The 26,330-nt window shown below is 36.5% G+C and overlaps 1 protein-coding gene across 4 annotated transcripts in view; it reads left to right on the forward strand.

Annotated features, from left to right (window-relative positions):
* The window catches only part of LOC149076076 (dixin-like), a 59,910-nt gene that overhangs the window by 14,718 nt on the left and 18,862 nt on the right, over positions 1 to 26,330 (forward strand). For all 4 annotated transcript variants that reach the window (XR_016194030.1, XM_089243604.1, XM_089243602.1 and 1 more), the window contains exons 3-7: positions 867 to 996; positions 2,728 to 2,853; positions 3,769 to 4,123; positions 6,502 to 6,827; positions 9,111 to 9,259. Coding sequence is in view for 3 of the 4 variants with exons in the window: in XM_089243604.1 (XP_089099730.1) it covers positions 867 to 996; positions 2,728 to 2,853; positions 3,769 to 4,123; positions 6,502 to 6,827; positions 9,111 to 9,259 (1,086 nt within the window). In the remaining variant the exon portion in view is untranslated. The remainder of the gene's footprint in view (positions 1 to 866; positions 997 to 2,727; positions 2,854 to 3,768; positions 4,124 to 6,501; positions 6,828 to 9,110; positions 9,260 to 26,330) is intronic.

A 26,330-nucleotide genomic window follows, 5' to 3' on the forward strand; every position in this document is an offset into this window, starting at 1 on the left:
CTGGAACAAATCAAACAATTTTCCATAGAAACCTATGGGAAATCCCGTTTCGGCTGACGAGAGCATAATTCTTTCTCTCCCTTACCCTTCTGCAACAAAGTTAAATGATTTTTTTTCCTTCACTCGGGAGACAACCAAACAATCCCATAATGTTCAGCCAACGTTGTGCAAGTGTTCGCACACATTCAGTCCGTGTCTTCAATTGAATTCATCAGATTTTTCGCTTAGTGGACACATTTCGAGGATCTCTCTTTGCCTGCATTTTGGTTGTTCTATCTATCCTATCTGTTGCCTTCTTTTGGTCGTATTGAAAGAAAATTATTTTCCACAGATTCTTGAGATTATTAAACATGCTTCTAAAATTTATGAACTGTTTTGAAAAACTAAAATTACTTGCCAGTTGAGCTTGATTTCACCCCTTACTTGAAGCCTTAATTATGTTTTCCCGAAAAAAAACAATGAATATTTTTTACGTTTTACAGTTTTCATTATGTTTTCTGCATAATCCTACTATAAATTCATATTAAATAAAAATTATTTACTTCCGTGTTTGATTAAACTATATTTGTCAAAACACTTTCGATCCGTCCGGAAACGAAAATTTGACAAATAAAAGCTCACAAACCACAAACAAACAAATTTCAGCTACAGGTGTCGATAAAACTCTTCCTTCTGCTTTACCCATATGCCAGGGTCAAGGGCAGTGTATGCAAATGAGTTGGTGCTACAAACAGTACTGCATTTGTCAAAAGACTTTTGAGTGCTACTGTAAATGTTTTTGTCATGTGCTGGAAAGTGTTTTTTTTTATGATTTTTCTTGTTTGGAAAAAAAATAAATAAATGAATGAAAAACCTTATTTTCACAGAGTCGACTGAAAGCTTACACGGAATGGCTGAATTTACAGCTCAAGAAATATCCGAATTCCCGGAAGGTCACAGATTTACGCAGTGACCTACAGGATGGAGTTGCTATCGCTCAGTTGGTGGAGGCACTCGGTGAGGCTCTTTATAAATGTTTTCTCTGTGAAAAGAAATGAATTCATTAAATGGCTTTAGAATTTAATGATGAAGAAACTGCTGTGTGTGTGTGTGTGTCATGGCCCCCCAGGCTGGAATTTTTGCCGGCCTCCGGTCAGACTTTCCACGGACCCTTCTATAGTTAATTTATAGTGTGAAAAAGCTAAAAATGGTGAGACTTGTCCCGGGCCCCAACCAAGGCTAGAGCCCTGTCAGCCCCCGCCCTTGTGGAGGTCATGGTGTGTATCAAAAAACTCATGATAAGAAAATGCAAATAGACGTTGAAATGCGTGGTTTTCCCTTTTAGCTGAAACTTAAAAAAAATTTATCATATTTCTTTCTGTAACCAACAGATGGCGACACATTTCAATTAGTTTCGGTTTTGGCAAGTTGAACGGAAAACGCTTTTACGTGAGCGAGCGCAGTTTTTTGACAATAAGAAAATACTTAAGGATATTTTGAAAAAGATATTAATCATATCGGGTGTTTTAATTTGCCGAATTGGGGTTTGATCTTTATTTTCGTTCGAATTTCAGAAAAAATTCGTTAAATCGCGGAATCCGTTGAATTACAGCTCGTTAAATTGGGGTCCGACTGTACATCAGTATCACTTGAGGTAATTTAAATAAAATTGAATTCTCATAAAATGATAACTTCATGAAAAATCACATGAGAATTTCACAAAAAAACATTTTGATTTCTTAAAATGTTTGGTAAAACATGGGTTAAGCTTATTCTTTTAACCTTCTATCTACTACATTATGATGAAAAGTGGAATAAGAAGAAAATGACAAAAAAATGTGAATAAAAACAAAAACATAATGATAATAACAAATAATTATTACGCAAATTATTTGATAGGTCCTTTCAGTTCTAATCAATGACAAGAAATAAAAAAAAAATGCCTGTTTTTTTTCAAACGATTAGTTCGTATCTAACGAATTATCTAACCTGGTACTTTAAAAGCACCGTCAGTAGATGAAGGGTTGAGCAAGCATAAGGGGTATGGTTTAATGTCTACTCGATAAAGATCACTCAACTGATCCCCATGATGAAGGAGATGTAGGCCCATGGTGGTGGAGTTGGCGCTCTGTAACATCAGATTCATGTACATGGTCACGATGTTTCTACTAGGCTGGGAAAATAATTCCTGGTGATGTACCTCATCCTCAACATGAATTCTGTCCTTAAGGAACTTTTTTAGTGATCAGCTGAGGACTGCTATACTACTAAACCACATATAAACCTCGTTCACATTCCTCTGAGTAACTTCTAATGAATTGGCACATGTTGCGAACCTGACGTGAAGTTTGTTTCTGTGTAATGTTTGTTATGTGTAGTGCCGCTATCTGCCATCAGTTTTTCTAACTACGAGTGAAGTGTAATGATTGAATAATTATATCGTTGTAGGGCTGTTGCTCTCCACGGCGAGACTTATTAACGGGGAGATAAGCCCCCATTTGCGCCTCAAGTTGGGAACCGAAGAAAACCACCTTCAGCCGATCACCACTATGGTGACGGTGAAGCTCGAACCCGGGTCCGTCTCAAACAGCTACGGAATAGAAAAGAAATTTTATTTGTTTTAAACAAACTGGTCCTAGCTTCGGACCACACAATTAATTTTAGAATCAGAATGAGTTACACTCCCTGGTTGCTTGGCTGTAACTCCTAGAATACTGAACATTAAAGTACGGTGTTGTTTTTTTCCAGGAGGTGACCCTGTGGCAGGAATCAACCAAAGCCCATCTAGTCCAAACTCTCGCAAAGAAAACGTAGAAAGAATTTTCGAGCATTTCAATGCGAATAAAGTTCATATTTTGAACTGCCGAGTCAAAGGTACGTTTATGCTACGTATTTTTTTTTTCGTCAATTTTTGAGTGCACACTGTGCAAATTGAATGATATAAATTTCGTGTTCTCAAGTTTTGAATTCGATTGATTCTAGCAGATTGATTACAGTGTATTCTTGATTCATAGGTTTTCATTGGTTACGTTTCACAAATTTTTGTATGCATTCTACTCATGAAAAAGCGCTATAATTTATTGGTTTAGCGTTAGGGAAAAATTAGCAGATAGCCAAGCACGATCACAGGCGTTGGAACCTAAGCGCCCGGGGTATCATCCCCCCCCTCCAATTTTAATTAATCATGAATATGCAATGAACTTTAATTCCTGCTTACACCTTGAGCCCTTTGTATACGGTACATCTGGCTACTCTAGCCACCCCCCCCCCAGCCCTTCTCTTCATAATATTATCTTTATGTTGGAATCACTAGGTACAGTGTCAGACAGAAGAAAGGGGCGCGGTAGCCCCGGTCAATAAGATACTCGCCTAATGTACCAAAAGATGTTTAGAGGTGTCGCGAGTTCGATACCCGGTTCGTCCTTGTCAGAAAACTTTCCTGACACAGGGGTACAACAAAAAAAAACGGCGACATGACCGCATAAAAAATTGCTACCGCAGGGAGTCCCCCATCGACGGGTTAGCGCACCAACCCGTCAATGAGTATAAAAAAAACAAGCCTGCCGTTCGGAATCAATAAATTGTAGGCCCCGGTATAATTTGCCCTCGTGAGCAGAAAATGACCGTGGTGCGACGAAAATGATCAGACAGAAGAAAGGAAAAAGATACGTACAATGAAAGCATTGACGTATTTTTAGCATTTATCTCTTTGTGACCATTGTAAATAGATATCAATCTTTGAACGCTCAAAACTATTCGAAATTTCAATGGGTTTTTTTTTCTTTTTAGATGTATTAGCCGGTGACCCCAAGTGCATCATGCGGTTGATCCACGCAGTGGCTTCCCATTACCGTCCCGAGTCTGTTCTAAACCCACCAGCAGTTTCGAATACCACTGTTCCTCGGATGGGCAAATCAGTTGTTGGTAACGATGTTGGACACCATAACCATCACGCTCGCTGTTCGGGTGCGACGTCGTCGTCATCATCATCGCTGCCATACGCCACTACCAATAATAACAGAGACGGAATGACAAACGTGAAGTCCACATCTTCTTCATCGTCATCCATAGGACGACCGAAACCACAACTGTCATCATCATCCGCTGCCAAAAAGCCCGGAATCTCTTCAGCACTTCCTATTAGGTAAGGCGAAATTCATGTGAGGTAAAAACTTGTACAGTGGAAGTCCGTTATAACTACAGTTCACAATTACGAGGAAAACTGTCGTTGTAACGAACTTCTCGTTGTAAGCGAATTTCCAATTTTTGCTCTGTCAGGTTATAAAATTGTAGAAAATTGCTGATTTATTTTCATTAAAACGTCTTTCGATCATTTCGTTTCAATATTAACGAATGAACAGAACTCTCTAGTCATGAAATTGATTTTTGCTTCCACAGCTTTTGATTCTCAGTTTTCAACAGAGTTCGTCATTAAAACGATTTAAATCAACCTACAGAACAATTAAAATTCCCAATTATCATATCACTGCTCAATTCCACAGCTTCATGAACTCGACAACAATTTTCCGCTAATTGGAAAGTTTCTTTACCACAATTTGTAAGCAATTCGGAAGCGGCTTTAAACTTTCAAGTGTTTAAGCAGCTTAAACTTTTCCCCCGCAAACTGTAAGCCCCGGCCCTGTATAATTATTCATTCATTGCACTTCAACCACTGTGAGTTGAGAAAAACTTCACAGTTTTAAAAAATTGATTGCAGATGGCAGCAATACACATAACAAGCATTACACAGAAATAAACTTCACGGAAGGTTCACTATACGTACACACACATTCAAACATGTACCAATTCGTTAGAAATTCCGCATAGGAATATAGACGAGGTGCATGTCTGGTCTCTCGATGTTGCTGATGTCTTTCGATTTTTGAAGTATTGAGTTCGCATAGGATACGAAGCCCAGAAAATTAAATATGTATTAGCCTTTTGAGTTGAGATATCCATGAAATAACATTAATTTCAACTTTTCATTTATATCTTCTCAAGCATGAAAATTAATGTCTACGTATTGTCTTTTGATATTCAACTGCATAAATTCATGTGGGGTAAGATATTTTAAAATTAGTTATGGGCCCGTAAACCGTACATCGAAAAAATTCCACAGCTTTAACTAAGCATTTTTGGAAGCTGGAACAGGCAGATGGATAACTTGAAGTTCAAGGAGGGGGGGGGGGGGAGGGAATCGAAAAAAAAGGACCCTTAAAAAGCGACCCTGTAAAAAAAGGGGAAAATATCCATTTCTACGTTTCTTTGAATCTAGATTTCTTTACTTCATGATTCGCGCAGAAAGTCGCCATATTGGTCAACTTAGACACGGTTTGCATGTCCCTCAAAGAGGGACATATCACGGATATTTGATAGGTGGCAGAAGGGGGTTCTAGTTTAATGATGTTTCTCGATATAATACATATTCTGTACTGCATAGTATTTTCTAAAAGGCATTTTTTTTGGTGATAAAATTTTGTTTTCATCCGTTTGTTAGTTATGTTTAGTAACTAAATGAAAAAAAGACACAATTTTTTTCACGGTTAATAAATTTACAAATTACACGTTTAGTGTTTGAGAATGACTGAGAATGCTTCCGTGTACACTAGAGTTTTTTTCTGCACAGAAAAAAAAAATATTTTCCACATTATATGAGGTAGCACGTTATTTTTTGTCATTCTGCACAGGTATCGAAATTCTGTGAGCAGAGAAACAGGCCAGTGCAGGTGAAATAAAGTACAAAACCCCCCTCCCATCAAAAAGAAAAAGTTAGAGGGCACATTTTTATATGTCGGAGTAATATTTTTCCTTGTAACAATGTCTGAATTTCGGGCTTTGGACAGCCAGATCGCGAAGTGGCTGGAGATCGATAACAGAAGACATGATTCGGGGCATCGCCAAGTTGGCGTATTTTTAAATAGTTATGTTAACGTTAGCTATGGCAACCCATCAAACCGCAGTCACACTATGAAGTAATCTTTTTTTTCTTAAAAATTTAACAGATATTGTCTATATTATTATATAAATGGTTTTTCTCTCACATTTCTCCTTTTTTTTCTCTCGTCACATATCCAATACATCTACTATATCACGTTGGCGATGAAAAAAATGGATTTGGAGCTTACCGGACCGTGTTACATAAGCAGATCGAACTTTGGCGAGGGATCTCCAGCCACTTCGTGAATTTTCAGGCCAAAGACCGAATTATTTTTGAAAATCGGACTTGGGCCAAAACTCTCGGGCACTTCGCGAATCGGCCGCACTATGGTCTTTGACAATAACATATATAAAAATTTGGTGACGATCGGTCTAAAATTGTAGATTTGTGTGAAGAACACACACACAGAAAATCGATTATATATATGTATATTGCAGCTAATTGCAGTTATTTGACAATAACTTGCAAGTCACTCGTTATAGCGGAATTCTCATTATAAACGGACGTTTACTGTATTTCTTCTACAGTCTTTTCTTCTTTTTTTTTTCACTCATAACGGCTTTTCATCTTCGTTTTGTCACTAGGAAGCAGCCGCTAAGAGATTCACCATCGAAATCTCCATCGATATCAGGTTTATCCATCGACAACAAAAGGAGTCCTCTTAGGAAGTCTTTCACGTCACTTACGGCAGAGAGGTTACACAGGAAAAATTTGCTCGGCACTGCGAGTCCCAGCACTGCACCCAAAGAAGCCCCTGCAAAAATCTCGTGCAAAGTGGCACCTCTCCAGCACAGCATCAAAAACAATTCGACGGACCTTCCGGAACTGCATTCCTTCTCTTCATTTTCGAAGCTGAACCGCAAAAAGTCATTAGTGTCCAGGAGCGAACCTTGCTCTTTGGACTCTGTAGGTAATCAGCGTTCAATTTTGACAAAAAGAGACATTTAAAGTACCATTTTTTAAATGTTTTATGTTAATGTTATGGTAAAAAAATTTTTTTACCTGATCTATTTTTTTTTCCAAAATCATATAAAGAACTGAAAATCTTCCTTTTTATCTTAACATGCTAAAAAAAGAACCCAAATTACTTGGTGCATTGAAATGTGTCATTGATAATGAAATAACCCTGTCTGGTCACATAAAAAAATTACATACAGGCCCGTACCAGAAATTTCGTTCGGGGTGGGGACCAAAGTGGTTGAACAATAGATTTGGCCATCTTTTCCATTTTTTCAGTCATTTCCTCACATTTCGGGGGGGGGGGGCAGACCCCCAGTCGTCGTTGTCCCTCTCGTTACGGCCTTGACTTGATTACATACACTTACAATCATCACCTGACATTATATTTTAATTAAGTCAGGCGATATTTCGCTCAACACTTAGCCAGATTTGCATTGATTTTACCAATATCCTTAGTCCTTAGCAAATCAATCAAATAACTCCTCAGATTTTTCTCTTACCAATACCATATGATCTCGATTTGATTTAGGGCTTGGTTTGGTGGTTATCATTACAAAGTTTCCGACAGATGCCTCGGGTATATTTTCAACCGATTTTGCACAGTTCGAGATTAATGTATCTTGGCATCGTCTCATTCTGGAACATACCATCGCCTGTAGAGTAAAAAAATATCCATTTGGGTGGTCATTATCATTATGCAGGAAAATGTAATCCACGACGAGAATCACTAAAAATACAAAGAATTTAAACCACCAAACAGCCGTTTCCAGGCTAATATAGCCTTTTCTTTAAAGGAAATGCCCTAATATAGCACAGATCGTTCGCTAGAATGAAGCATGTGGTCGAATAGAAGGCGCCGACGTGCGATGGTGATGATGATAGTAGAGGAAGAAGTATTGATCGCATGATTTATGCGATTACGATTATTAGACGGAGTGCCAAGGAGGGCCAATTTTAACAATCGAGTCCGAATATTAGGGAAATATGAAATTCTGCAGAAATCGTTAACTAAAGGAGAAGAATTTTTATGAATATTGAAGTGCTTCGAAGAAATCTTAGTCGAGGGGTGAGAGCATTTTTTGTATGATTTCAGCGGCATTAAAGTAGTAATATTGTTGGCTGAGCAGTGATGTGCCACAGAAGAACGTTTGAGCTCCTGATTTTTGACGCAGCGCTTGCGTTCAGAAACGGGAAAGTTTAGGGAACGTTTGTGTTTTATTCCATGTATGGAAAAACAGCATTGGCAGGAAATACTGTGAATGTCTTAATAATTGATGTTTATGAGTTGAGTAAAACGAGTTTTTTCAAGAGGTGAAGAGGCCACTGACAATTGAAATCTGCGGAGAATTTGGACGTTTTTGGGGGGGGGGGGGAGGAAGAATGGTCAAATTCAGTGTGGGATTTGAGTGTTGAAAATTTTGAAACGACTCGCCATAATTTGAATACAGTTAAACAATCCTGAAACTTCTTTTAGAGGAACTCCGTCTCCCTCTTCCAGCATGGAAATAAATTTTCAGCTTTTTGAGATCATCAGAGAGATATGTTCTGGGATCTATCTCTTAGTTGCTACGGAGAAACCCCGTTCTGTTCATTTTATACATTGTCTGGTTACCCTGCTCCAGCACACAAGCATTATTTCATTCACATATTTTGAGCAAATATATTTTTTTAAACACTGATCGAACACTTATTTCCCACCAAAGTGTTGATCAAACACTTATTTACTACCAAAATGTTCATCGAACACTTTTTTTCCCGAGTGTTGCCAATTCATAAATCGATTTTCAAGGTCACATTGGAATAAATTTATGATTTTTTTCATTTATTCCATATTTAAAATGACCAAAAATTATCGCTGAAGAAAAAATAATTATTTTTATTTATTTCTTACTCATTTTTTTAAATTTATTTATTATATATGCGTTCTAAACATCCCATCGGTAATGCGTTTGTACATGTTTATACATGATATTTTTTGCCCTGGGTTGTAGTTATAAAAACAACTGAACTAACAATATTTGGCTATATTCCAAATTGACAATGGTAATAAAATTCATTTATCAGTAAAACAGATGTTTCAGTGATAGTGATACTATAAATTTAGTTTTTACAGTATATTGACATTAATTTTATAATCACAGTGTATTATTATAACTGTTTCTGAATAGAGTAAAAAAAAACGCAATTGCAAACTGCGCGCATTTTTCTCTTATGTTTATCGATTTTTGAATAGATATGAAGAAAATAGAAGAATTGGAAGGTACAGAAGAGAAGAAGCCTGGGAAAACCTGCTCTTGCTCATCGCTAACGGATGAGGAGATAGTCGAGTTGCTGAAGGAAATCCAAGATGCCAAGAACCAGCTCCTAATCCTGCAAGACTTGGTGAGCATTTTTTTTTGCGAAGTTTATTATTTTTTTTTCCCCTTTTTTAAAACTTTTTCGTGCACATGATTTATGGTATCTTTCAGAACGATTATTAAATCATATTTCATCGCTCACACTTATCTGAAAGTACTCAAAAATATATATAATACAGTGAAACTTCGCTGCAACTATATTTTTTACTACGATAAATCTCTCTATAGCGGTATTTTTTTTAGGAGATTTCCTATAAAAAAAAATAACGGTATTCTTTATATTTATGCTAAAAACCGTTTTGAATTTAATTTCAACTTCGTCACTTGTTTTCGTTCTTGTGAAGGCGTCTAGTCACATCGATATTTTGCACTAAAAGCTCGCCGAAAACTAAGGAAGTTATTGGAGTTCCTACTTTCTGTGTAAGACACAAAAGTGCAATGCAGTAAACTTCTTTGCAGGGGCAATGCATCTTAGTGAATTTTATTAATAAACTAATCAATTGCATTTTTTTTGCTGTGAATAAATACATAAAAGTGCATTTTCGGGTGGTATGAACAATCTTATGTAGATAAGATGACAACAACAACATAAATTTGATCACTCGAGGGGATAATGTTGCCTCTGGATATAACGATAATCGCTCTACAACGATATTTCTTCTGGGTCTGCAGAATATCATTATATCGAGGTTTCGCTGCATTTTTAACTAAAGCAATAGTGCAATAGTGTATATTAATCACATTCTGTAGGTATCACTTGAAAAAATGAATTATAATATTTTGAACGTTAAATAACGCATGATTGAGTAAAAATTCACCTCATTCACCGATAATAAAGGTAAAACATGCGCAGTGTTCGAGAACTTTTCACACACACATATATAACAGAGTCATATACATTGACTCTTTTTCTTGGATATCAAGTCTTCAATGGAACTTGATTTATACCGGAAACACATCAGATTACCGATAGAAAAAATTTTCTTTTAAGATTGAACTAAATTTCATTCACTGATTGTAACTGTTTTCAAGTCAATATCGTACATGAAATCAAAATTTTAGCATTTTGAAAGCTCTTGCAGCATTTTAGCGTGCTTTACCATTTTTGCATGTTTTGGCATTATTGAAAACCTTATGATAATTCGATATTAAAGCAAATATCGACGATTCTAGAAGATTTTATGCCATTTATTTATTTATTTACACACGTGTATTTGTGAATTACAACTCAGCACTTACATCGCAAAGAAAACGCAGAAATGTAAGAAAACAAAGATAAACAAAAATACAGATAAATAAAAATAAAATAAATAAGCAAACGTAAAATATAAACAAGTGAATGTGTATAAAGAGGACGAGAAAGTGGAAAAAAAATTTAAAAACTACATAAGTAAAATCAAATAAAAATCTCTTTCAAAACTATTGAAAAGAGGTATATAAAGCTAAAATTATGTAAAACAATGCAAAGATAACTTGAAATAAAAAAAATGGTTAAAAGAAGCATACCATCGAAGATGTGGAGACAGATCATGATTTTTTAAAGAGGTCTTGAACTGATAAACTGTTGGTTTTTCTTCACGATCTCACCCGTACAATGAGTTCCATACACGAAACTGTGCGAATGAAACAATGATGGTACCTTGTATCATTTCGACAGAAATAATATACAAGTGTTATTTATTGTTTATCACAATAAAATATTCCATCAACATCGATAGCAATTTGGCATTATATACAGGGTTCATAGCAAACGGATGGGGTGGTGGGGGGGGGGGTATGGAATTTTACTGGTGCACCGTTGATCCTAGAGGTATACTGCCAGTCAGAAAAAGTTTCCAAACAACGTGTAGTACTCAGGTATGTCACTCGAGTGTCAAGAGGTTGTATAGTTATTAAAATTAAAAAAAACTTTTTATACAGTCCCCGTGCGCCTCAAAACTCAATTAGAGAGTTGTTGCCCTGCCTCTGTCACATTTAGAGCTGTTTTTTCCAACTTTCCTCCGTTTTTTGAATTCGAATATCTCAGTGAATATTGCACTTGGAAACGTAGAAATTTTTTTGTTGTTATTAGAATAGAGAGAGAGAGAGAAGACAGGGCAACAACTTTCTAATTAGGTTTTGGGCACATGGGGACTGTATATTTTTTGGGGAGTTTTTTTTTTTATTTCAATAACTACAGTTTTCAATAACACTACATTTTTTATTTTAGTAACTATACAACCCTTTGAAACATGGATGACATATATGAGTACTACACGTTATTTGTAAACTTTTTCTTATTGCACGTATACCTCTAGGATCAACGGTTCGCCAGTAAAATGCCCCCCCCCCCCGTTTGATATGCACCCCGATAAAGTATAAAGTTCCGATATTTTTCATCATTCTATTGGAGAAAAGCTTATACTTTTGTATGATAAAATGAGTAGTCTAGGATTTATTCATTTTACGTATATTCTAAAAAGGTTATCTTTCACAAATCTCGAATCATTCAGTTTCGAAATCGAAGCTACTCGTAAATTATTAAGCCTTAGAAACCTAGTTCGTTTTCATCAAATCCTTAAAAATTATTTTCATGAGTAATTGAAAAATCGAATAAAACTTTGAATCGTTATAAAACACTGAACTAAACGTAAACTTGGAAAAAACAAAATCTGAAGAATGTACGGTTTTTTTTTTTTGTTTTTTTTTTTTTGGTGAGTTTGAACGATTACACTCTGACCTCAATGAGCCGTGTTCTTAATACGATGCTTACCCGCATTCTTGGATACTCGGCTTAGTTTAAGAAGTAGTTTACCGAGGAGAAACAAATTGTATACACAGAAGAAGAAGAAAGGTGTGTTTGTATATAAATAGTCGTTCTTCTCGTGAAATCCCAAATGTTTGTTGCATCGTAAATATATTCACAGAAGGAAAAAGTTCCTATAAAGCGGAAATTTGGCCATTGACCCTCGCTGGACATCACAGACCATCTCTTAATATCTGTGTTAAACTATAAATATTAACCCCTTATCCTCGGCGTAGCAGAAACCACTAAATCCCCTAGTGTGAATTGACATATCTTTTTTATGAAGTAGGCTTTCTTCCGATTTTAAGAAGTTGCAAAGTAGGGGGGGGGGAGGCGAAGAATGAGAAAATGTGCTCCGTAAAAGAAAAATCAGCTTTACATAATATCTGGGCTTGTCATTACTAAAAGAAAAGGCTTTTAAGAACGCAATATATCTCGTCTATGCAGGTTAGAGAAGAGGGCTAAATTTAGAAGTAATTTTTTTTCTTCTATTTTTGTACTAATTAATAATCTCACTAATTTTAAGTACAATTTGAAAAAATAAATAAAAATATGTTAAAACCTCTCTTTTGCGGACACCGGAGGGACAAAAAAAAATTCAACTATAAAACAGAGGGTGACCATTAATCGGGAGTTTGAAATGCGTACTTTTATTATACCAGGGGAAATTATTATTTGACCGTAAAAGTGGGATGACCGTATCTGAGGGATGTCCGTTAAGAGGGGTTTTAATGTATAGTACATACAGCTTTATATGCACTTGCTTTCAAAAGTTAAATATACGCCACGGGTTATATAACATAACGACACCACTTTAACAGGTGCGAATGCAAGCCGATCTCCCCATTAAAAAGTCTCGGTGCAGAGAGCAACAGGTCTACAACGATAAAAGCTTCAAACATTACACTTCACTCATATTTCAAAATATATGTGGTAGATGGCAGTACTATAACAAGTGTCACACAGAAACAAGCTTCACGTTAGGCTCATAACAGACATGCACATCTCAACATGTAGCAATTCGTTAGAAATTCCGCAGAGGCATATTTTTGACTTGCTTGGGAATTGTTTTCTTAATCGGTATATTGCTGTTGTAGCTATGCGGAATCCACGAGCGACTTCCACAACTGTTACTTCCAAGGTTGCAATATCACTTGGTAAGACACTATCTGCTGCTACTGAGTGCCGACGGCTCCACATGAAGGGACTGTATGCGCGAGTACCACGCTTTTGGGTTCCACTAACCGTGCAGTTTAGAGGGGCAAGATTAAAGTGGTGTCGTAGTTTTATATAAGTCGTCGCGCGCTTAACTTTTGGAAGCAAGTGTATTATTTACACTCGAATTCCCGAATGAGTTATAGTTTAAATACTATAACTCATTCATTTCTAATTACATAAAATTAGATTTTTACATTAAAACTACTGCATCTTATTATAGATGAAAATTACATTAATTATGCAGTGTGAAAAACGGAAATATAGTACGCGCGCGCGTGTGTGTGTGTGTGCAATTATACATTACTTAATTTACATTTTGTAATCTACAGTGTATTGCATGTTGAATAAATGTGTTTTCGGGCTACAAGGCAAGAAACTTCGTACTAAACGTTTCCCTAATTCCAGTTGTTGGCATCAGAAGCTAGATTTTTTTGGTTTTCCATTTTCAAAGTGCTGATACAAGCCGATGTCCCATTGAAAAATCTCTCTGCACAGAGAGAGAGAAATCATGCTAGCAGCATTTTAAAACAATGCGTAGTACCTGACACAGGGAATATAAATTGCCGAGTTGTTTGCTTCCGAATTCAGAAAACAGATGGAGCACATGACATGCATTTCTCAGAAACAAATTCGACGATGGTGCACATCCGGCAAGCACCAGTTTGTTATATATTTCTCAAAGAAATATTTACGAGGTGCATGTGTAGTATTGTAGTAGCATTCACATGCTACTACGATAAGATTCAGTGAGTGCGTAGTCTAACTGAATTCAAATCAGTGACGCGTGATAAACGCCATGTATGAACTGACTGGAATGTGGAGCCTCCGACATGATTTGCAAAGATGTATCTTTGAAGCAGTTTATTTAATAATAAATGCTATTGAATATTTGACAAAATATTTATCGAGTACCGTTCGGACATCTGCAGAGCCACTAAAGGTGCTTAATTGAAATCTATTAACCTGCAAATACACCTAAGAAGTTGTCATCTTCAATGCAACTTAAATTTTCTGATTGGACAAATGTCACAAGTGGAGTCCCTCAAGGGAGTGTCCTTGGCTCCATACTTTTTTTATAATTTTTATTAATAAACTCGATGAAGGTGTCAATGGGATAGTTAGTAATTTCGCAGATGACGGGAAACTAATGTTTAAAGATAGTCGGGAATCCAAGTGATAGGGAGTTGCTCTACACGGACTTGAATATGATCGCAGCATGGGCAAATGAATGAAGGATGAGTTTGAGTGTTCACAAATGCACGAGTGCTCATCTTGGGTTTGAACAACCCCCGCTTCACTTGTGAGTTAAATGACAATATCGTTTCGGATATACACTGCTGGCCACCCAAATTGCAACACCAAGAAATACAAGAGATATCGCAACAATATTTATTTTGTAGATAACATGTTGACCAAGCATCAAATGATTAAATTTATAGACTTCTGTGAAGTGTGGTTCCTGCCAAAATCAGTAGCCAGAGTAGCCGCCATTGTTGGAGATCACCGCTGCCACACGCCTCGGCATTGATTCAAAGAGACTTTGGATGTGTTCTTGGGGTACAGCAGACCAAGCAGCTTCCACGCGTTGCCAAAGTTGATCTGGTGTGGCAGCTGGGGATGTAATCTGGGTCAATCGTTGAGCAACCATGGACCACATGTTTTCTATCGGCGAAAGATCCGGAGAGCGAGCTGGCCAGGGAAGCAATTCAATCTGGCGATTGACGAAGAACCTTTGGACAATGCGTGCCACGTGTGGTCGCGCATTATCCTGTTGAAATATGGCTGTGGGCAAGCCCTGAAGGTAAGGAAGGACAACTGGCTCCAACACCTCGGAGATGTAGCGCTGGCTTTTTAAAGTACCGGCAATGCGTACTAGAGGAGTGCGAGAGTGATATCCAATACCGCCCCATACCATAATACCCGGTGCAGGACCAGTGTGGCGGTGCATAACGCAGCTGCTCAGCATCCTCTCTCCACGGTGTCTCCAGACTCGAATCCGACCATCGTGGTGTTGCAGACAGAAGCGTGACTCGTCAGTAAAGACAATTTCATTCCATTGTGCCGTCCACATCCTTCTTTCATCGCACCATTGGCGGCGGAGACGTCTGTGGTTCTGCGTCAAGGGTAGACGAAGCAATGGACGTCTTGCGGACAGACCACTCTGCTGTAAACGGCGTCGAATGGTACGCGCAGACACTGGATGATGCGGTACAGACTGAATGTGCTGTGCTATGGCTCGTGATGTGGCTGAGCGATCCGTCACTGCCATACGCACAATACGCTTGTCATCACGTGAAGTGGTGCACTGAGGTGGATGCGATCGAACACGTCGGTCCGTCGTACCCTCCCGCATCCAACGATCACATATCCGCATTACAGTTGTTTGGTTTCGTCCAACACGACTACCGATTTCCCTGAAAGATAATCCACAATCTCGGTAGGATACTATCCTTCCTCTGTCGAACTCGGATACTTGATCAAAAGATGATCGCTGTTTTCTACGAGCCATAATTGATCGTTTTTTTGAAAAAGCCACAAGAAAAACACAATTGCCGTACTTCAAATCGTCAAAATCTCCAAGCCTTAAATAGCGCTTTGAAGTGGCGCCACAGGCGCGCGTGATGTGCGTCTGCGCTGAAATTCTAATCATTTGCATATCTCACCTCCGCTTATGCATGTTGTAAATTTCATATTATTTGCATGCTTCCTTCAGGGTGTTGCATTTACGGTGGCCAGCAGTGTAAATAGGATCAGCGATTTGGGAATACTCATTGACGAGCGGCTTGGGTTTTCTGAACATTATACCGCGGAAGTCAAAAAATCGAATAGAATGCTCGGTTCATTCACCTTTCCTAAAAAGGTGTCTTCTAGTTCTCCTAAAGTGATCTTTACGCTTTTTTAGGGGCTTAGTTCATCATGAACTGGAGTATGCCGTAAGGTTTTGGAGACCATACCTATACAGAGTCATAGACTTGGTTGTGGGGTTGCAGAGATGAGCCACGCGGGCTCTTGTTGCTACACTGGGTTCGAGCTATGAAGAGAGACGATTTGCTGGATATGTTTACATTGGAGGAACGCAGGTGTCGGAGATGGGGGATCGAAGTGTTTCAAATTTTCAATGGTATGGATAGGATGGACCATGAGTTACTAATACACAGTCAATCGAGTGTTTCGACAAGAGGACACCAGAATCAGTTAGTAAGGGACAACTCCAAGTTGTAGGGTCGCAGGGAGTTTTTCCTCTAAAAGATAGTGAATAAATGGAATAGCTTAGCCCCGGGAGTTACGAATTCTACCATAATTGATACGTTTAAAAAGAAATACGATGTTTATAATGGAAGGAATTGAGAGAAGCTATCTATACTTGAATATAAGACAACCATAATTCTTATAGGCAGTGTACTTTATCATAATCATTAGTTTTTCATTAGAATCATTTTAGTGAACATTAGTATTTTCGTGATAATTGTTTTTATTTTGGGTTGCTGTATTTTAGTTATATTTGGCATCCATATTTTTATGGGCATCTTTTTTTCAGCCACCTCGTTTGGGGATTTTGCCTGTTGTGGCATTTGTATAAGCAATCATGTTGGGTTCTCTCATTACAAGCAGTTATTTCTGGATATCATCAGCCCAGACACCTTGTATTTCGAGATATAAATAACACCTTCAAACTCGAATATCATTAACTAATCCCGTGCATTATTTATACCCTGTGTATTGAATCGAGAAAGCGGAAAAATTCCCCTCTTTTATTTACTTATTTATGTTTTCCGCTACGGCCATGAAATCGCCTAAAGGACATCGCATATGGGAAAGCGGAAGCGAGAGAGAGAGAGAGAGAGCTTATAATCTTTATATTATTTCTAGGAAGAGAGAGAGCGAGTGAGAGGTAAAAAAAGAATAATAATAAAGCTGACTCGCTAGACGGCCTTTTTAATAAATGCCCTTAAGCGAACCCCAACAAAGAGAAGTAATCCGTGGATTGTGCGTGTGCGCACTTTTATTATCAAAACTTTGCCGTGGCTTGGAATTAACGGTCGTGATGCGCGGCTCAAGTTGAATGAGGAAAAGAAATAAATAGACACACAAGGTGTATGGTGCAAAAAACAGAGAGGAAAGAGAGAATTTTTGCGTTGCACTTGGCTAAACTTGTCGTCCGTATGTGGTTCTATCGTGTGGTTTTCGGGTTTATATGTCTAAATAGCATCTAGTATCTACCAGTGGAAGGAACAACACCCACCGAAAAGAACGTAGGTGTAATAAGCGAATGACAAGCTACAGCAAGTATTATAAGCAGGTGCGCGCTGTCGCTTTCCTAGCAGGCCCGCTTGGTTTATTTGCGCGGCCTCCACTTCTCTTTTTTTCATTCGCCGAGTGACGGCCAGCAACAGGTATTTCACTAAATAGCGCGAGAGTGTGTGTGTATATGGGGATGTGAGATTCTTCGGGATAATTGAGTTATCCTTAAATCTAAGAAGATGTGTTGCATGCGATGGGTTCCGGTAAGTCAAATTTGTTGCTTTCATTCTAAATGAGTCGATGTGTTTCGATTGGAGTTACCGCGATTTCCCGTAATAAAGTCGCGGCTCATTTGCAACCCTTCGGAAAAAGTATTTAATACTGGGGCGAGCAGACTGAGATCATGAAAAGAAATGTTTATTACACAGTGAATAAATTTACTGGCATAATAAATATAATACTATTTATTAGGGTTGAAAATCGATTAAAATTTTTAACTGGATAAATCAAATGTTTTTAATCGAATTTTTTTGTCGTAACTATATGATATTAATTGATGCTATAAAATATTTTTTATTAATTTTTCGTGCACTTATTCGCTTGATGTAAACAAATGCGGGAATATGTAGATTAAGAAATTAACTTAAGAAATTAATTAACTACCCACTTGAAGCAATTTAAAATTATTAACATATTTTATCAAATTCTGGTTTTTTTTTAAAGTCAGTTATTTTAGATCAGTCACCGATTTCGAAACTACTTTCGATTGTACTCTGTTGCTTGTTTTACTACATAGAAACTCTATGTAGTCTCCCCCAAGTAGTACATGTGAGGAGAGCAGCTGATGCTTCCAAGAAATTAGGAAAACTACTGTTCATAGTAGAGACAATAAATTTTAGTCTGAACTGAATTTGAAACTGGTCATCAGCTTTCGTGGAATAGAATTGCATTTCCCCATGCCAAAAAAATGTGATCAAAATATCGATTCAAATATTTTCAAATATGGTCACTCATCCAAAATACTATTCTATATGCAGATGCATAATTTAAAGCATCCAATCGGTTTCGTTGAACAAATCTAGTTAAATTTCGAACTTTTAAGCATATTTTAACAGAATTTTAATAGAACTGATCGAGTCGATTAACTCAACTAAAATTTCTAACGGCGATTAAAAATTGACCGATTAATCGGAGCAGCCCTACTACAGTCTACGCTCGTTATAACGACCCCGCGTTAGAGTGACCATTCCATTACAACGACCGGTGGGATGGGTCTCAAATGCTTTCACTGAACAACTGTCATATATGTTTTATTTTCGATATACCGACCCTCTCTTGCATAACATCCGTTTTCGACGGGACGAAGCGTTGACTGTATTTATAGTTGTATGTCGAGGTTTGGTTCGGTTTCGAAGGCGAATGAACCGAATAAAATAAAATTTATAGCAAAATACGATTGTCAGACCCACGAGAACGTCATGTCAAAATTGGATATAGCTTTGGTTTGATTTGATATAACGATGGAAAAACAAGAGTATATAAAAGTTCGTTGGAAAAGTATGTAATATTTAGTTCCCTGGGAAACGGGGCTCCGAAAAATTTTCGTGGCATGAGCAGATTCAGGCTCCTCGAACGAGAATGGGACGAATCATCGAGTTTTTATATCAACTCTCGAATAAAATAAAATTTATAGGACGGGGGGGGGGGGGGAATTGAGTTTGTGTATGGTGAAAGTGGGGGCGAAAGGGCACGTCTGCTCTCCCACCAACTCCAAAATAATACAATTATTTTTTTTACGGAACGGGGATTGCTGGGACAAAATCGCTCCTCCTCCCAGTATCCGCTTATGATAGAGAATGTTTTAGTTGTAGCTAGTTGTTGATAAGCCATTCAAGAGAATTTCGAAGTAAAATGTTTCAAAATATGTCCGTATCATAAATAAACGTGATCAGAATATAGAGCCGTGTTGAAAGATAGGAAAACACAAAGATTGACGAATAAATGGAAAGATTTTTGGAACATACAATTGAAATTTGAATTGGTAGGGAATACGTCAAGCAAGCGTTCTCGGATTCTTTTTTCCCTTGAAATATACTGTAAAGTTAATTCCAGGAGCCAAAGCTTGAAGAGATAATGAATGTATGATTAAACAGAGCTAAAAATCCCGATTCCTGGAAAGAAACAGTTTTAGTTCACTATGGATACCAAAAAAAAAAGGGGGGGGGAAGTATTAATTCGGATCTACGGCTTTTAAGAACTCTAGGAGGAGGAAAATTAATCGATAAAATTAATGGCAACGAATTAATTTAAACGGCAACGAATTCGTTTTTTTTATTGGTATACAATAACCCCCCCCCCCCCCCCCATACGGGACACCACTTAGATGCTGTCTCCCCTCCTCTTTTACGGACGAATTTTTTTTTGTCCCACCATTGTCCGCAAAAGAGAGTTTTTACTACATTTATCAACAGAAAAGGCATGAAAACGTTTAATCGATGCGTTCGGCTCAAATTCGGAGAGTTTCTAGAATAAACACACCTACAGAAGTGCTGAAATCTGTCGTTATAACCGAGGTCGTTTCATTTCGTTGATGTTAAAAGTGAGGTTCATCAACAGTATTCTCTATGAGAATGAGCCGGAACCTTCGCTTACAATAACGCTGATACTATAACCAACGTGTGGTAATAACAGATGTCGTTATAATGGAGTTGGACTGCATATTATATCATTTCTCGCTATCTGCTATATTCTTTTTTGCGCGCGCGAGAGCCCATATTTCTCTTCTTTCCTCTCAAGCCAGATGACCTTCACCTGCTTTATGTTTGTTTTTCTATTTTGCAATGTTCGAAGAATTTTTCAAGCCGCTATATTACGCGGATTCTGTCCGTTCCATAAAAAAAGAAACCTCTACACACAAAGTTCTCCGTGATCAGTGGTTTTGAAACTTGTTGTTTAGTCCTTCGTTTCTTTTACATTTCATTATACATTCAAAGAATTTTTAAATAATTTCTCAGATAATACTTGGTTTCCACTTTTATTCCCAAAAACCTATGGCTGTCGTTAAAGGGTGAAAAATAGATAAATGAAATTTTGCGTCAGAAATTTCCGAAAGTGTTCTCAAAATTAAAGATAATTCTTTCTTTTTTTTAAATAATGCACTCGATTAGTAAATTTTATTTTATATTTTTGTAATTTTAGTGCTACAAGGGAAAAAATAAAGAATATGCCACAAATTTACAAACGCGTTCACAAAGTCAAAGAGGAAAAATAATCAAAAAAAAAAAAAACATACTGTAGTAGTGATTTTAAATTTTATTATTTTTAAGCATCAAGCTATATTTTGAATCTTGAATTTGAGATAAATAAAAAAAAAATATATATCTATATATTTCAGTAAATTAGTCATTTTTTCGGTTAAAGCATGTATGTGATAACTGTGTTTGCAATTTTTTTCTTCTGAAATCATATTGAAAACTATGGGCACATTATGCTAATAACTCAAAGTACTGCATATGTATCATGTTTAATTGTCAAAATATTTATTTTACTAATTTTCGATTATACAGTACGTTTCGAGAACTTTACTAAGTATGCCGGTTCATTTACACAGTATAATCTATGATTTGAGTAAAAATGGGAGGAAATAAATGATTGATAGCATGTGTGTAGAATATGGGGCATTTCTAAGAGTATATCTTTGGAAATATCAATGGCAGTTTCTTACTACGAAGTGTATCTTACTAAAAAAATGGAAGCAAAATGATTCAAATAATTTTGAAGAAGGAAGTTTTTTTTTCAAAACTTTCGTCGTAGGTTACTGTAATAAAAATCGAAATGAAAAGTAACTGAAGAAAAACAGTGGGTAATGTAATAATCTCATACGTATTTGGTATTTGAAACATTAGAAAACTTTTTTAAATGTTATAACGTCATGATTCAAATGTTATTGCACTTAATTCTAGTTCATTAAAAAATAACTTCCTGCGCGATTAAAAGTAATAATAATAACATAGCCAAAACGAATAACCCAGAAATTTCGAACTTTTCATGGCTAAGGGGTATACAAGAAGAAAAATATATATGTATAATTTAATCCACGCCCAAACACATAATTAACATTACTATATTCTAATTAACTCTGACAAGAAATACATTAACCCAAATATAATTATCCGGGGGAAAAATTCCTTCCTTTTAGTATTTACTACTAAATTGAAGTTTTGGAAAGTTACATTACATTATTTTGTAATTATTATATTAATCTTGAATATTTTTAGGTAAAACAGAAAAAAAAATCATAAAATCATATTATGATATTTAATTCAATTTGGACATATTGTTACTCCGTCATTCAACTACTTCGACTGCGGAACACCAGTTCTGGTTACTTAGGGGCAATTCCAGGTCGTGTAGCAGGGAGTTTTTTTTCTAATACGGTTGTAAATGCATGGAATAACTTACACGGAGCCATTCGTCATATATACAGTGAAACCTCGCTACAACGATAAATTCCTCAACAACGATATTTTTCTTGTTCCGCAGAGTATCGTTATATCGAGATTTCACTGTACTTGTATACGCTCCAAGGAGGAAGTATTCTATCTGCTTTCATAGCTTAGTGATAGAACACTCATCCGGCATACGAGACACCGGGATTAGAGTTCCCGAGAGAACAGAGATTAATTTTCCTTCCCTACACATCAGTATCTCTTCACACAGCATACCGTATACTGTATGTTGCATTGTTGCATTAACAAATGGAGAGGACATCTTTCTCTACATCTCTAAAATAGCTTATTTTTGGTTGTCGTGAATTACCCCACGATAGACACCTTCCAGAGGAAATATGATAAGTTGGGTGGGGGGTAATCGAGAGAAGCCATCCTTAAAGGAATAATAATGATATTTTTATGAGCAGTTCATTTTAGTCTTTTTCGGATTTGTTGCAATTGGGTTGATTGTGACAACCATATTTTTATGGACCTGTTTCCAATATTATTTAATTTTCATACTGATTTTTCTTATATTTATTTTTTTTTTACTTTTTTCATTACTATTTTTTTCATTCACTTTGTCCGGCAATTTACCTGTTGTAGCGTCTGATCTTGTATATTCGTATCTAAAGATACAAATACAATTTATATTCGCTACGACGTCAGAAAAAAGGTGATGCATTCTAACAATAGAGAGAATCAAAACTTTATGAAACGTCCAGTTGTCCATCGAAGTTGAATGACAGGGAATAAGTTTTCGATTGATGTTTCTCTTTCTTTTCCGTCCATTGTATTTTCATATTGCATTCATTGTATTTTATTTTTTAATCCAACTAAGAGGGAACGTACAAGTAAAAAAGCAGGATACACAAAATACAATCACGATTGACCGTATCTTAACTTGACGTAATCGGACTGTTTATTTCCTCTTCCTTTTTTTAAAACGTGATGTGACTGTATACTGACTGTATTTGTATTGTATACTACCTCGAACAGTTTTTCCTTATGAACCATCGTTTCAAAAATAAATAAGAAATATCTGCACAGGATTAGCAAAGTGTTTGGGTATAGGATACAAAGCGGCGCGCACAATATACGATTATAAGTACAGATATAAATTACACAATCTCGTTTCTTTGTCTTTTATCTTTTAAAAGGGTTTTTTTTTGTCGAGACATATTCGCGGGGGTCTATTTTTAAAGAAAACTCTGTCTGTGAATGAAATTCAACAGCTCTATTGGAACATTGTTTTTTTTTGTTCAAAATTTGGTGATTAAGTTATACTGAAAATCAATGATTTTTATCGGATCGGAACTATTAACAAAAAGAATTCTGCTTTTCGGGATAAGCTAATTAAAAAGAAATGGAAAGTTTATTTTTAAACTTCGAGAAAGTTGTTTCCTTTCATTCAAATGAAAACTATCTAGTGTAGGCTACTTCATGTGTATGTTACGGTGAATGTGATAAACCCGGAGACTATTCATAATAACTGGTCAATAATCGTCTCGGTAAGTTTGATAAATTTTTCCTACATTTATCACTTTAACCGGTGATTATGCATAAATCCCGAATTAAGTTGGTAAGTATGATAAGTATGGAAGAAATCATGCTGAAATATGACGAATTCAACCACTTATCAGTAACTAATGTACACCGCACATATTTTGCTATAAAAACTAAATAAAATGAAAATAAGTGTTCTAAATGATAAAAGCATATAAATTATTATCAGTCTTATAATGTTTTCATCATCAATCTTTCTTCACATTTATCAACATTTCAAACATAATTAGCATCGCTGATCAAATCAATCATTCTAGACTGAGATTTGAGCAAAATGTCCGGTTGATTCAAGCAATTTATTCAAGACGATTCGTCATATTTACCAGTACGAGGTGGGGATTATACAGAGTGTTCCACAATCGACTGACAATTTTCAAAATAGGATGACAAAAATAAATAAATAAGGTGACAGATATTAAAGTCACATTCTTGCGAAACATGAATGTTCGAAGTCAGAAATTTCAGATACGCCTTTCATGTTGCATGGGGATGTATAGTTATTGAAATAAAAAATAACTTTTTATGCGGACACCCTGCGGCCAAAAAACCCAATTAAAAAGTTGTTGCCCTATCTCTCGCGCGATGACAAAAAAAAATCACGTTTCTAAGTACAATATTCGTAGAGGTATTTTTTAATTCAAAAATAGGAGGAAATTTAGGAAAAAAGCGCTGTTCGTTAGTTTTTACCTATGTTCTTTCCCAACTTTCCTCCGATTTTTGAATTAAAATATCGCTGCGAATATTGCATTTCAGAAACGTGAATTTATTTTATTTATTTATTTTCTTATTTTGCATCAGGAGGAACAGGGCAACAACTTTCTAATTGGGTTTTCGGGCACAGGGTGTCCATGTAAAAAGTTAGTTTTTTTATTTTAATGACTATACAACCCCTTGTAACGTGAGCGACGTAGCTGAAATTCCTGACTTCCCACATTTATACTTCGCAAGAATGACTTTAATATCTGTCGTAGCCTCTCTTAACTTCCAATTTGCTTCTAAAATGTACCTCCATCCTAATATGAGTACATTCATTTGTAACGAAACCCCGAAACTTTCCTCCAACTCCCAACCCCATCTCGTCCGTAATCCCCACAAAATTTGTTAATTTTGTACCCAATCGTCCGGGAAAAGTATGTTGTAAAGATTTTGTATGTTTTTTTTTGTTTTTTTTTTTTTTTGACACGAAAATAAAGTGTTCCAGACTCTGCCACGAAGCTTGGCTGGAAGAGATCTCGGCAACGGGATGAGACAATATCTCCTAGACGTAATATCTAGGAGGTATTGGATAAGTCCAGTGGCAAAGTTCTGGCGTTCATTCATTCATTCATTCATTCAGCCTGTCTTAACTTCAATCAATGCCCCCCCCCTTCCCGGATGGGACGGTAGAGATAGAAATAGACGGCCTTTTCTCAGCCCAATATATCAAGGAAACAGATATTTTCTGGATTTTACGCCGAGCTGAACTTGGAAAGAAAAGGCATCTGACCAGATCATCTGTTGGCAGTGCTGTGTCTCCAGTGATGTAGATGGTGGCGTGCTTGCCCGGAATGCAAGAGAACCTAGGTTCGAGTCCCGGCGGAGAGCCGATGACTTTTCTTTCCGAGTTCATTCACCTAGGCGTAAAATCCAGAAAATATCTGTTTCCTTGGTATAGTGGGCTGAGAAAAAGCCCTCGAACTCTGTACATAATCACCAGTAAATATGATAAATGCACAAAATTTATCAAACTTACCAAAATGGTCAGTGATTATGCATAATCACCGGATTTATTACATTTACCGTAACACATATAAACTTCAGTCCGGGATGATGAATTTGATCTGTGGTGTTGATTATATTTGCAGTTGTTGATAAATATAAAAAGAGCCAAGAGATTAAGAACTAAATATATATATATTTTTTATTTTACTACCTTCTTCACACTTTTATTTATTTTAATTTTATAGCAAAATACGTACATCAGGAACGGGTAAAACGGTTGAGTTAATAAATTAAAGAGACAATTCTATATGTGACTTCTTCTATACTTATCAAACTTACCAACTTCATCTGGGAACTGTGTATATTAGCCGGTAAAAATGGATGAACGTAGTGAAATTCATCAAACGTACCAAGACGATTGCTGATTATGCATAATAACCGATGCACATTTACCACACACGACCTTCATATTTACCGTGACATGTATATCAAAATTGTCATGCTTCCGGTAATATTTTTCTTTTTTGCAATCTAGCCATCTTAAATATCAGTCTGCCACGAATTATTAGGAAATAGTTACTTCCGAATTCCACGTGTATATTTTTTTCCCTATAGTTTTCAATCCACAAAAGTATGGGTGAATGAATACAAATCCCTGTTAAAAACAAACAAAGATGATTCATTGTTTTATTTTGACTGGGCTCTTCCGCTGCACACACACATCGTTCTTTTCCATATCATTATTCATTCCATTGTCTGTGTGCTCAGAAAGAAACGCACACTTCATAGCGGCACAAAACACATTGTCGTTTGTGAATACAAATACTATCCCAACTCTTTGATAAAATCTCAACGAGGATGCATATGTATGAATATATTGGCTACCCTACATCAATAGCCTCATTATGCACAGTGCACGATAATAGAGGCCATCGTATTGCCTAAGGAAGAAGTAACAAAAAAAATGCATCTAATATTTACTTTCTTGTGTTCTTTCCTTCATTCAATAATATCATTCATTTCTTCCATGTTTTTATACTGTGCTCCGTGTCTATATTATTATTACTATTATTATTATTTTCAATTCTACAGAT

Source organism: Pholcus phalangioides, unplaced genomic scaffold (genome assembly GCF_987345545.1).
Source record: "Pholcus phalangioides strain wild (caught in Gottingen) unplaced genomic scaffold, Ppha-v1.0 ptg000015l_1, whole genome shotgun sequence".
NCBI classification, from domain to species: Eukaryota; Metazoa; Arthropoda; class Arachnida; order Araneae; family Pholcidae; genus Pholcus; species Pholcus phalangioides.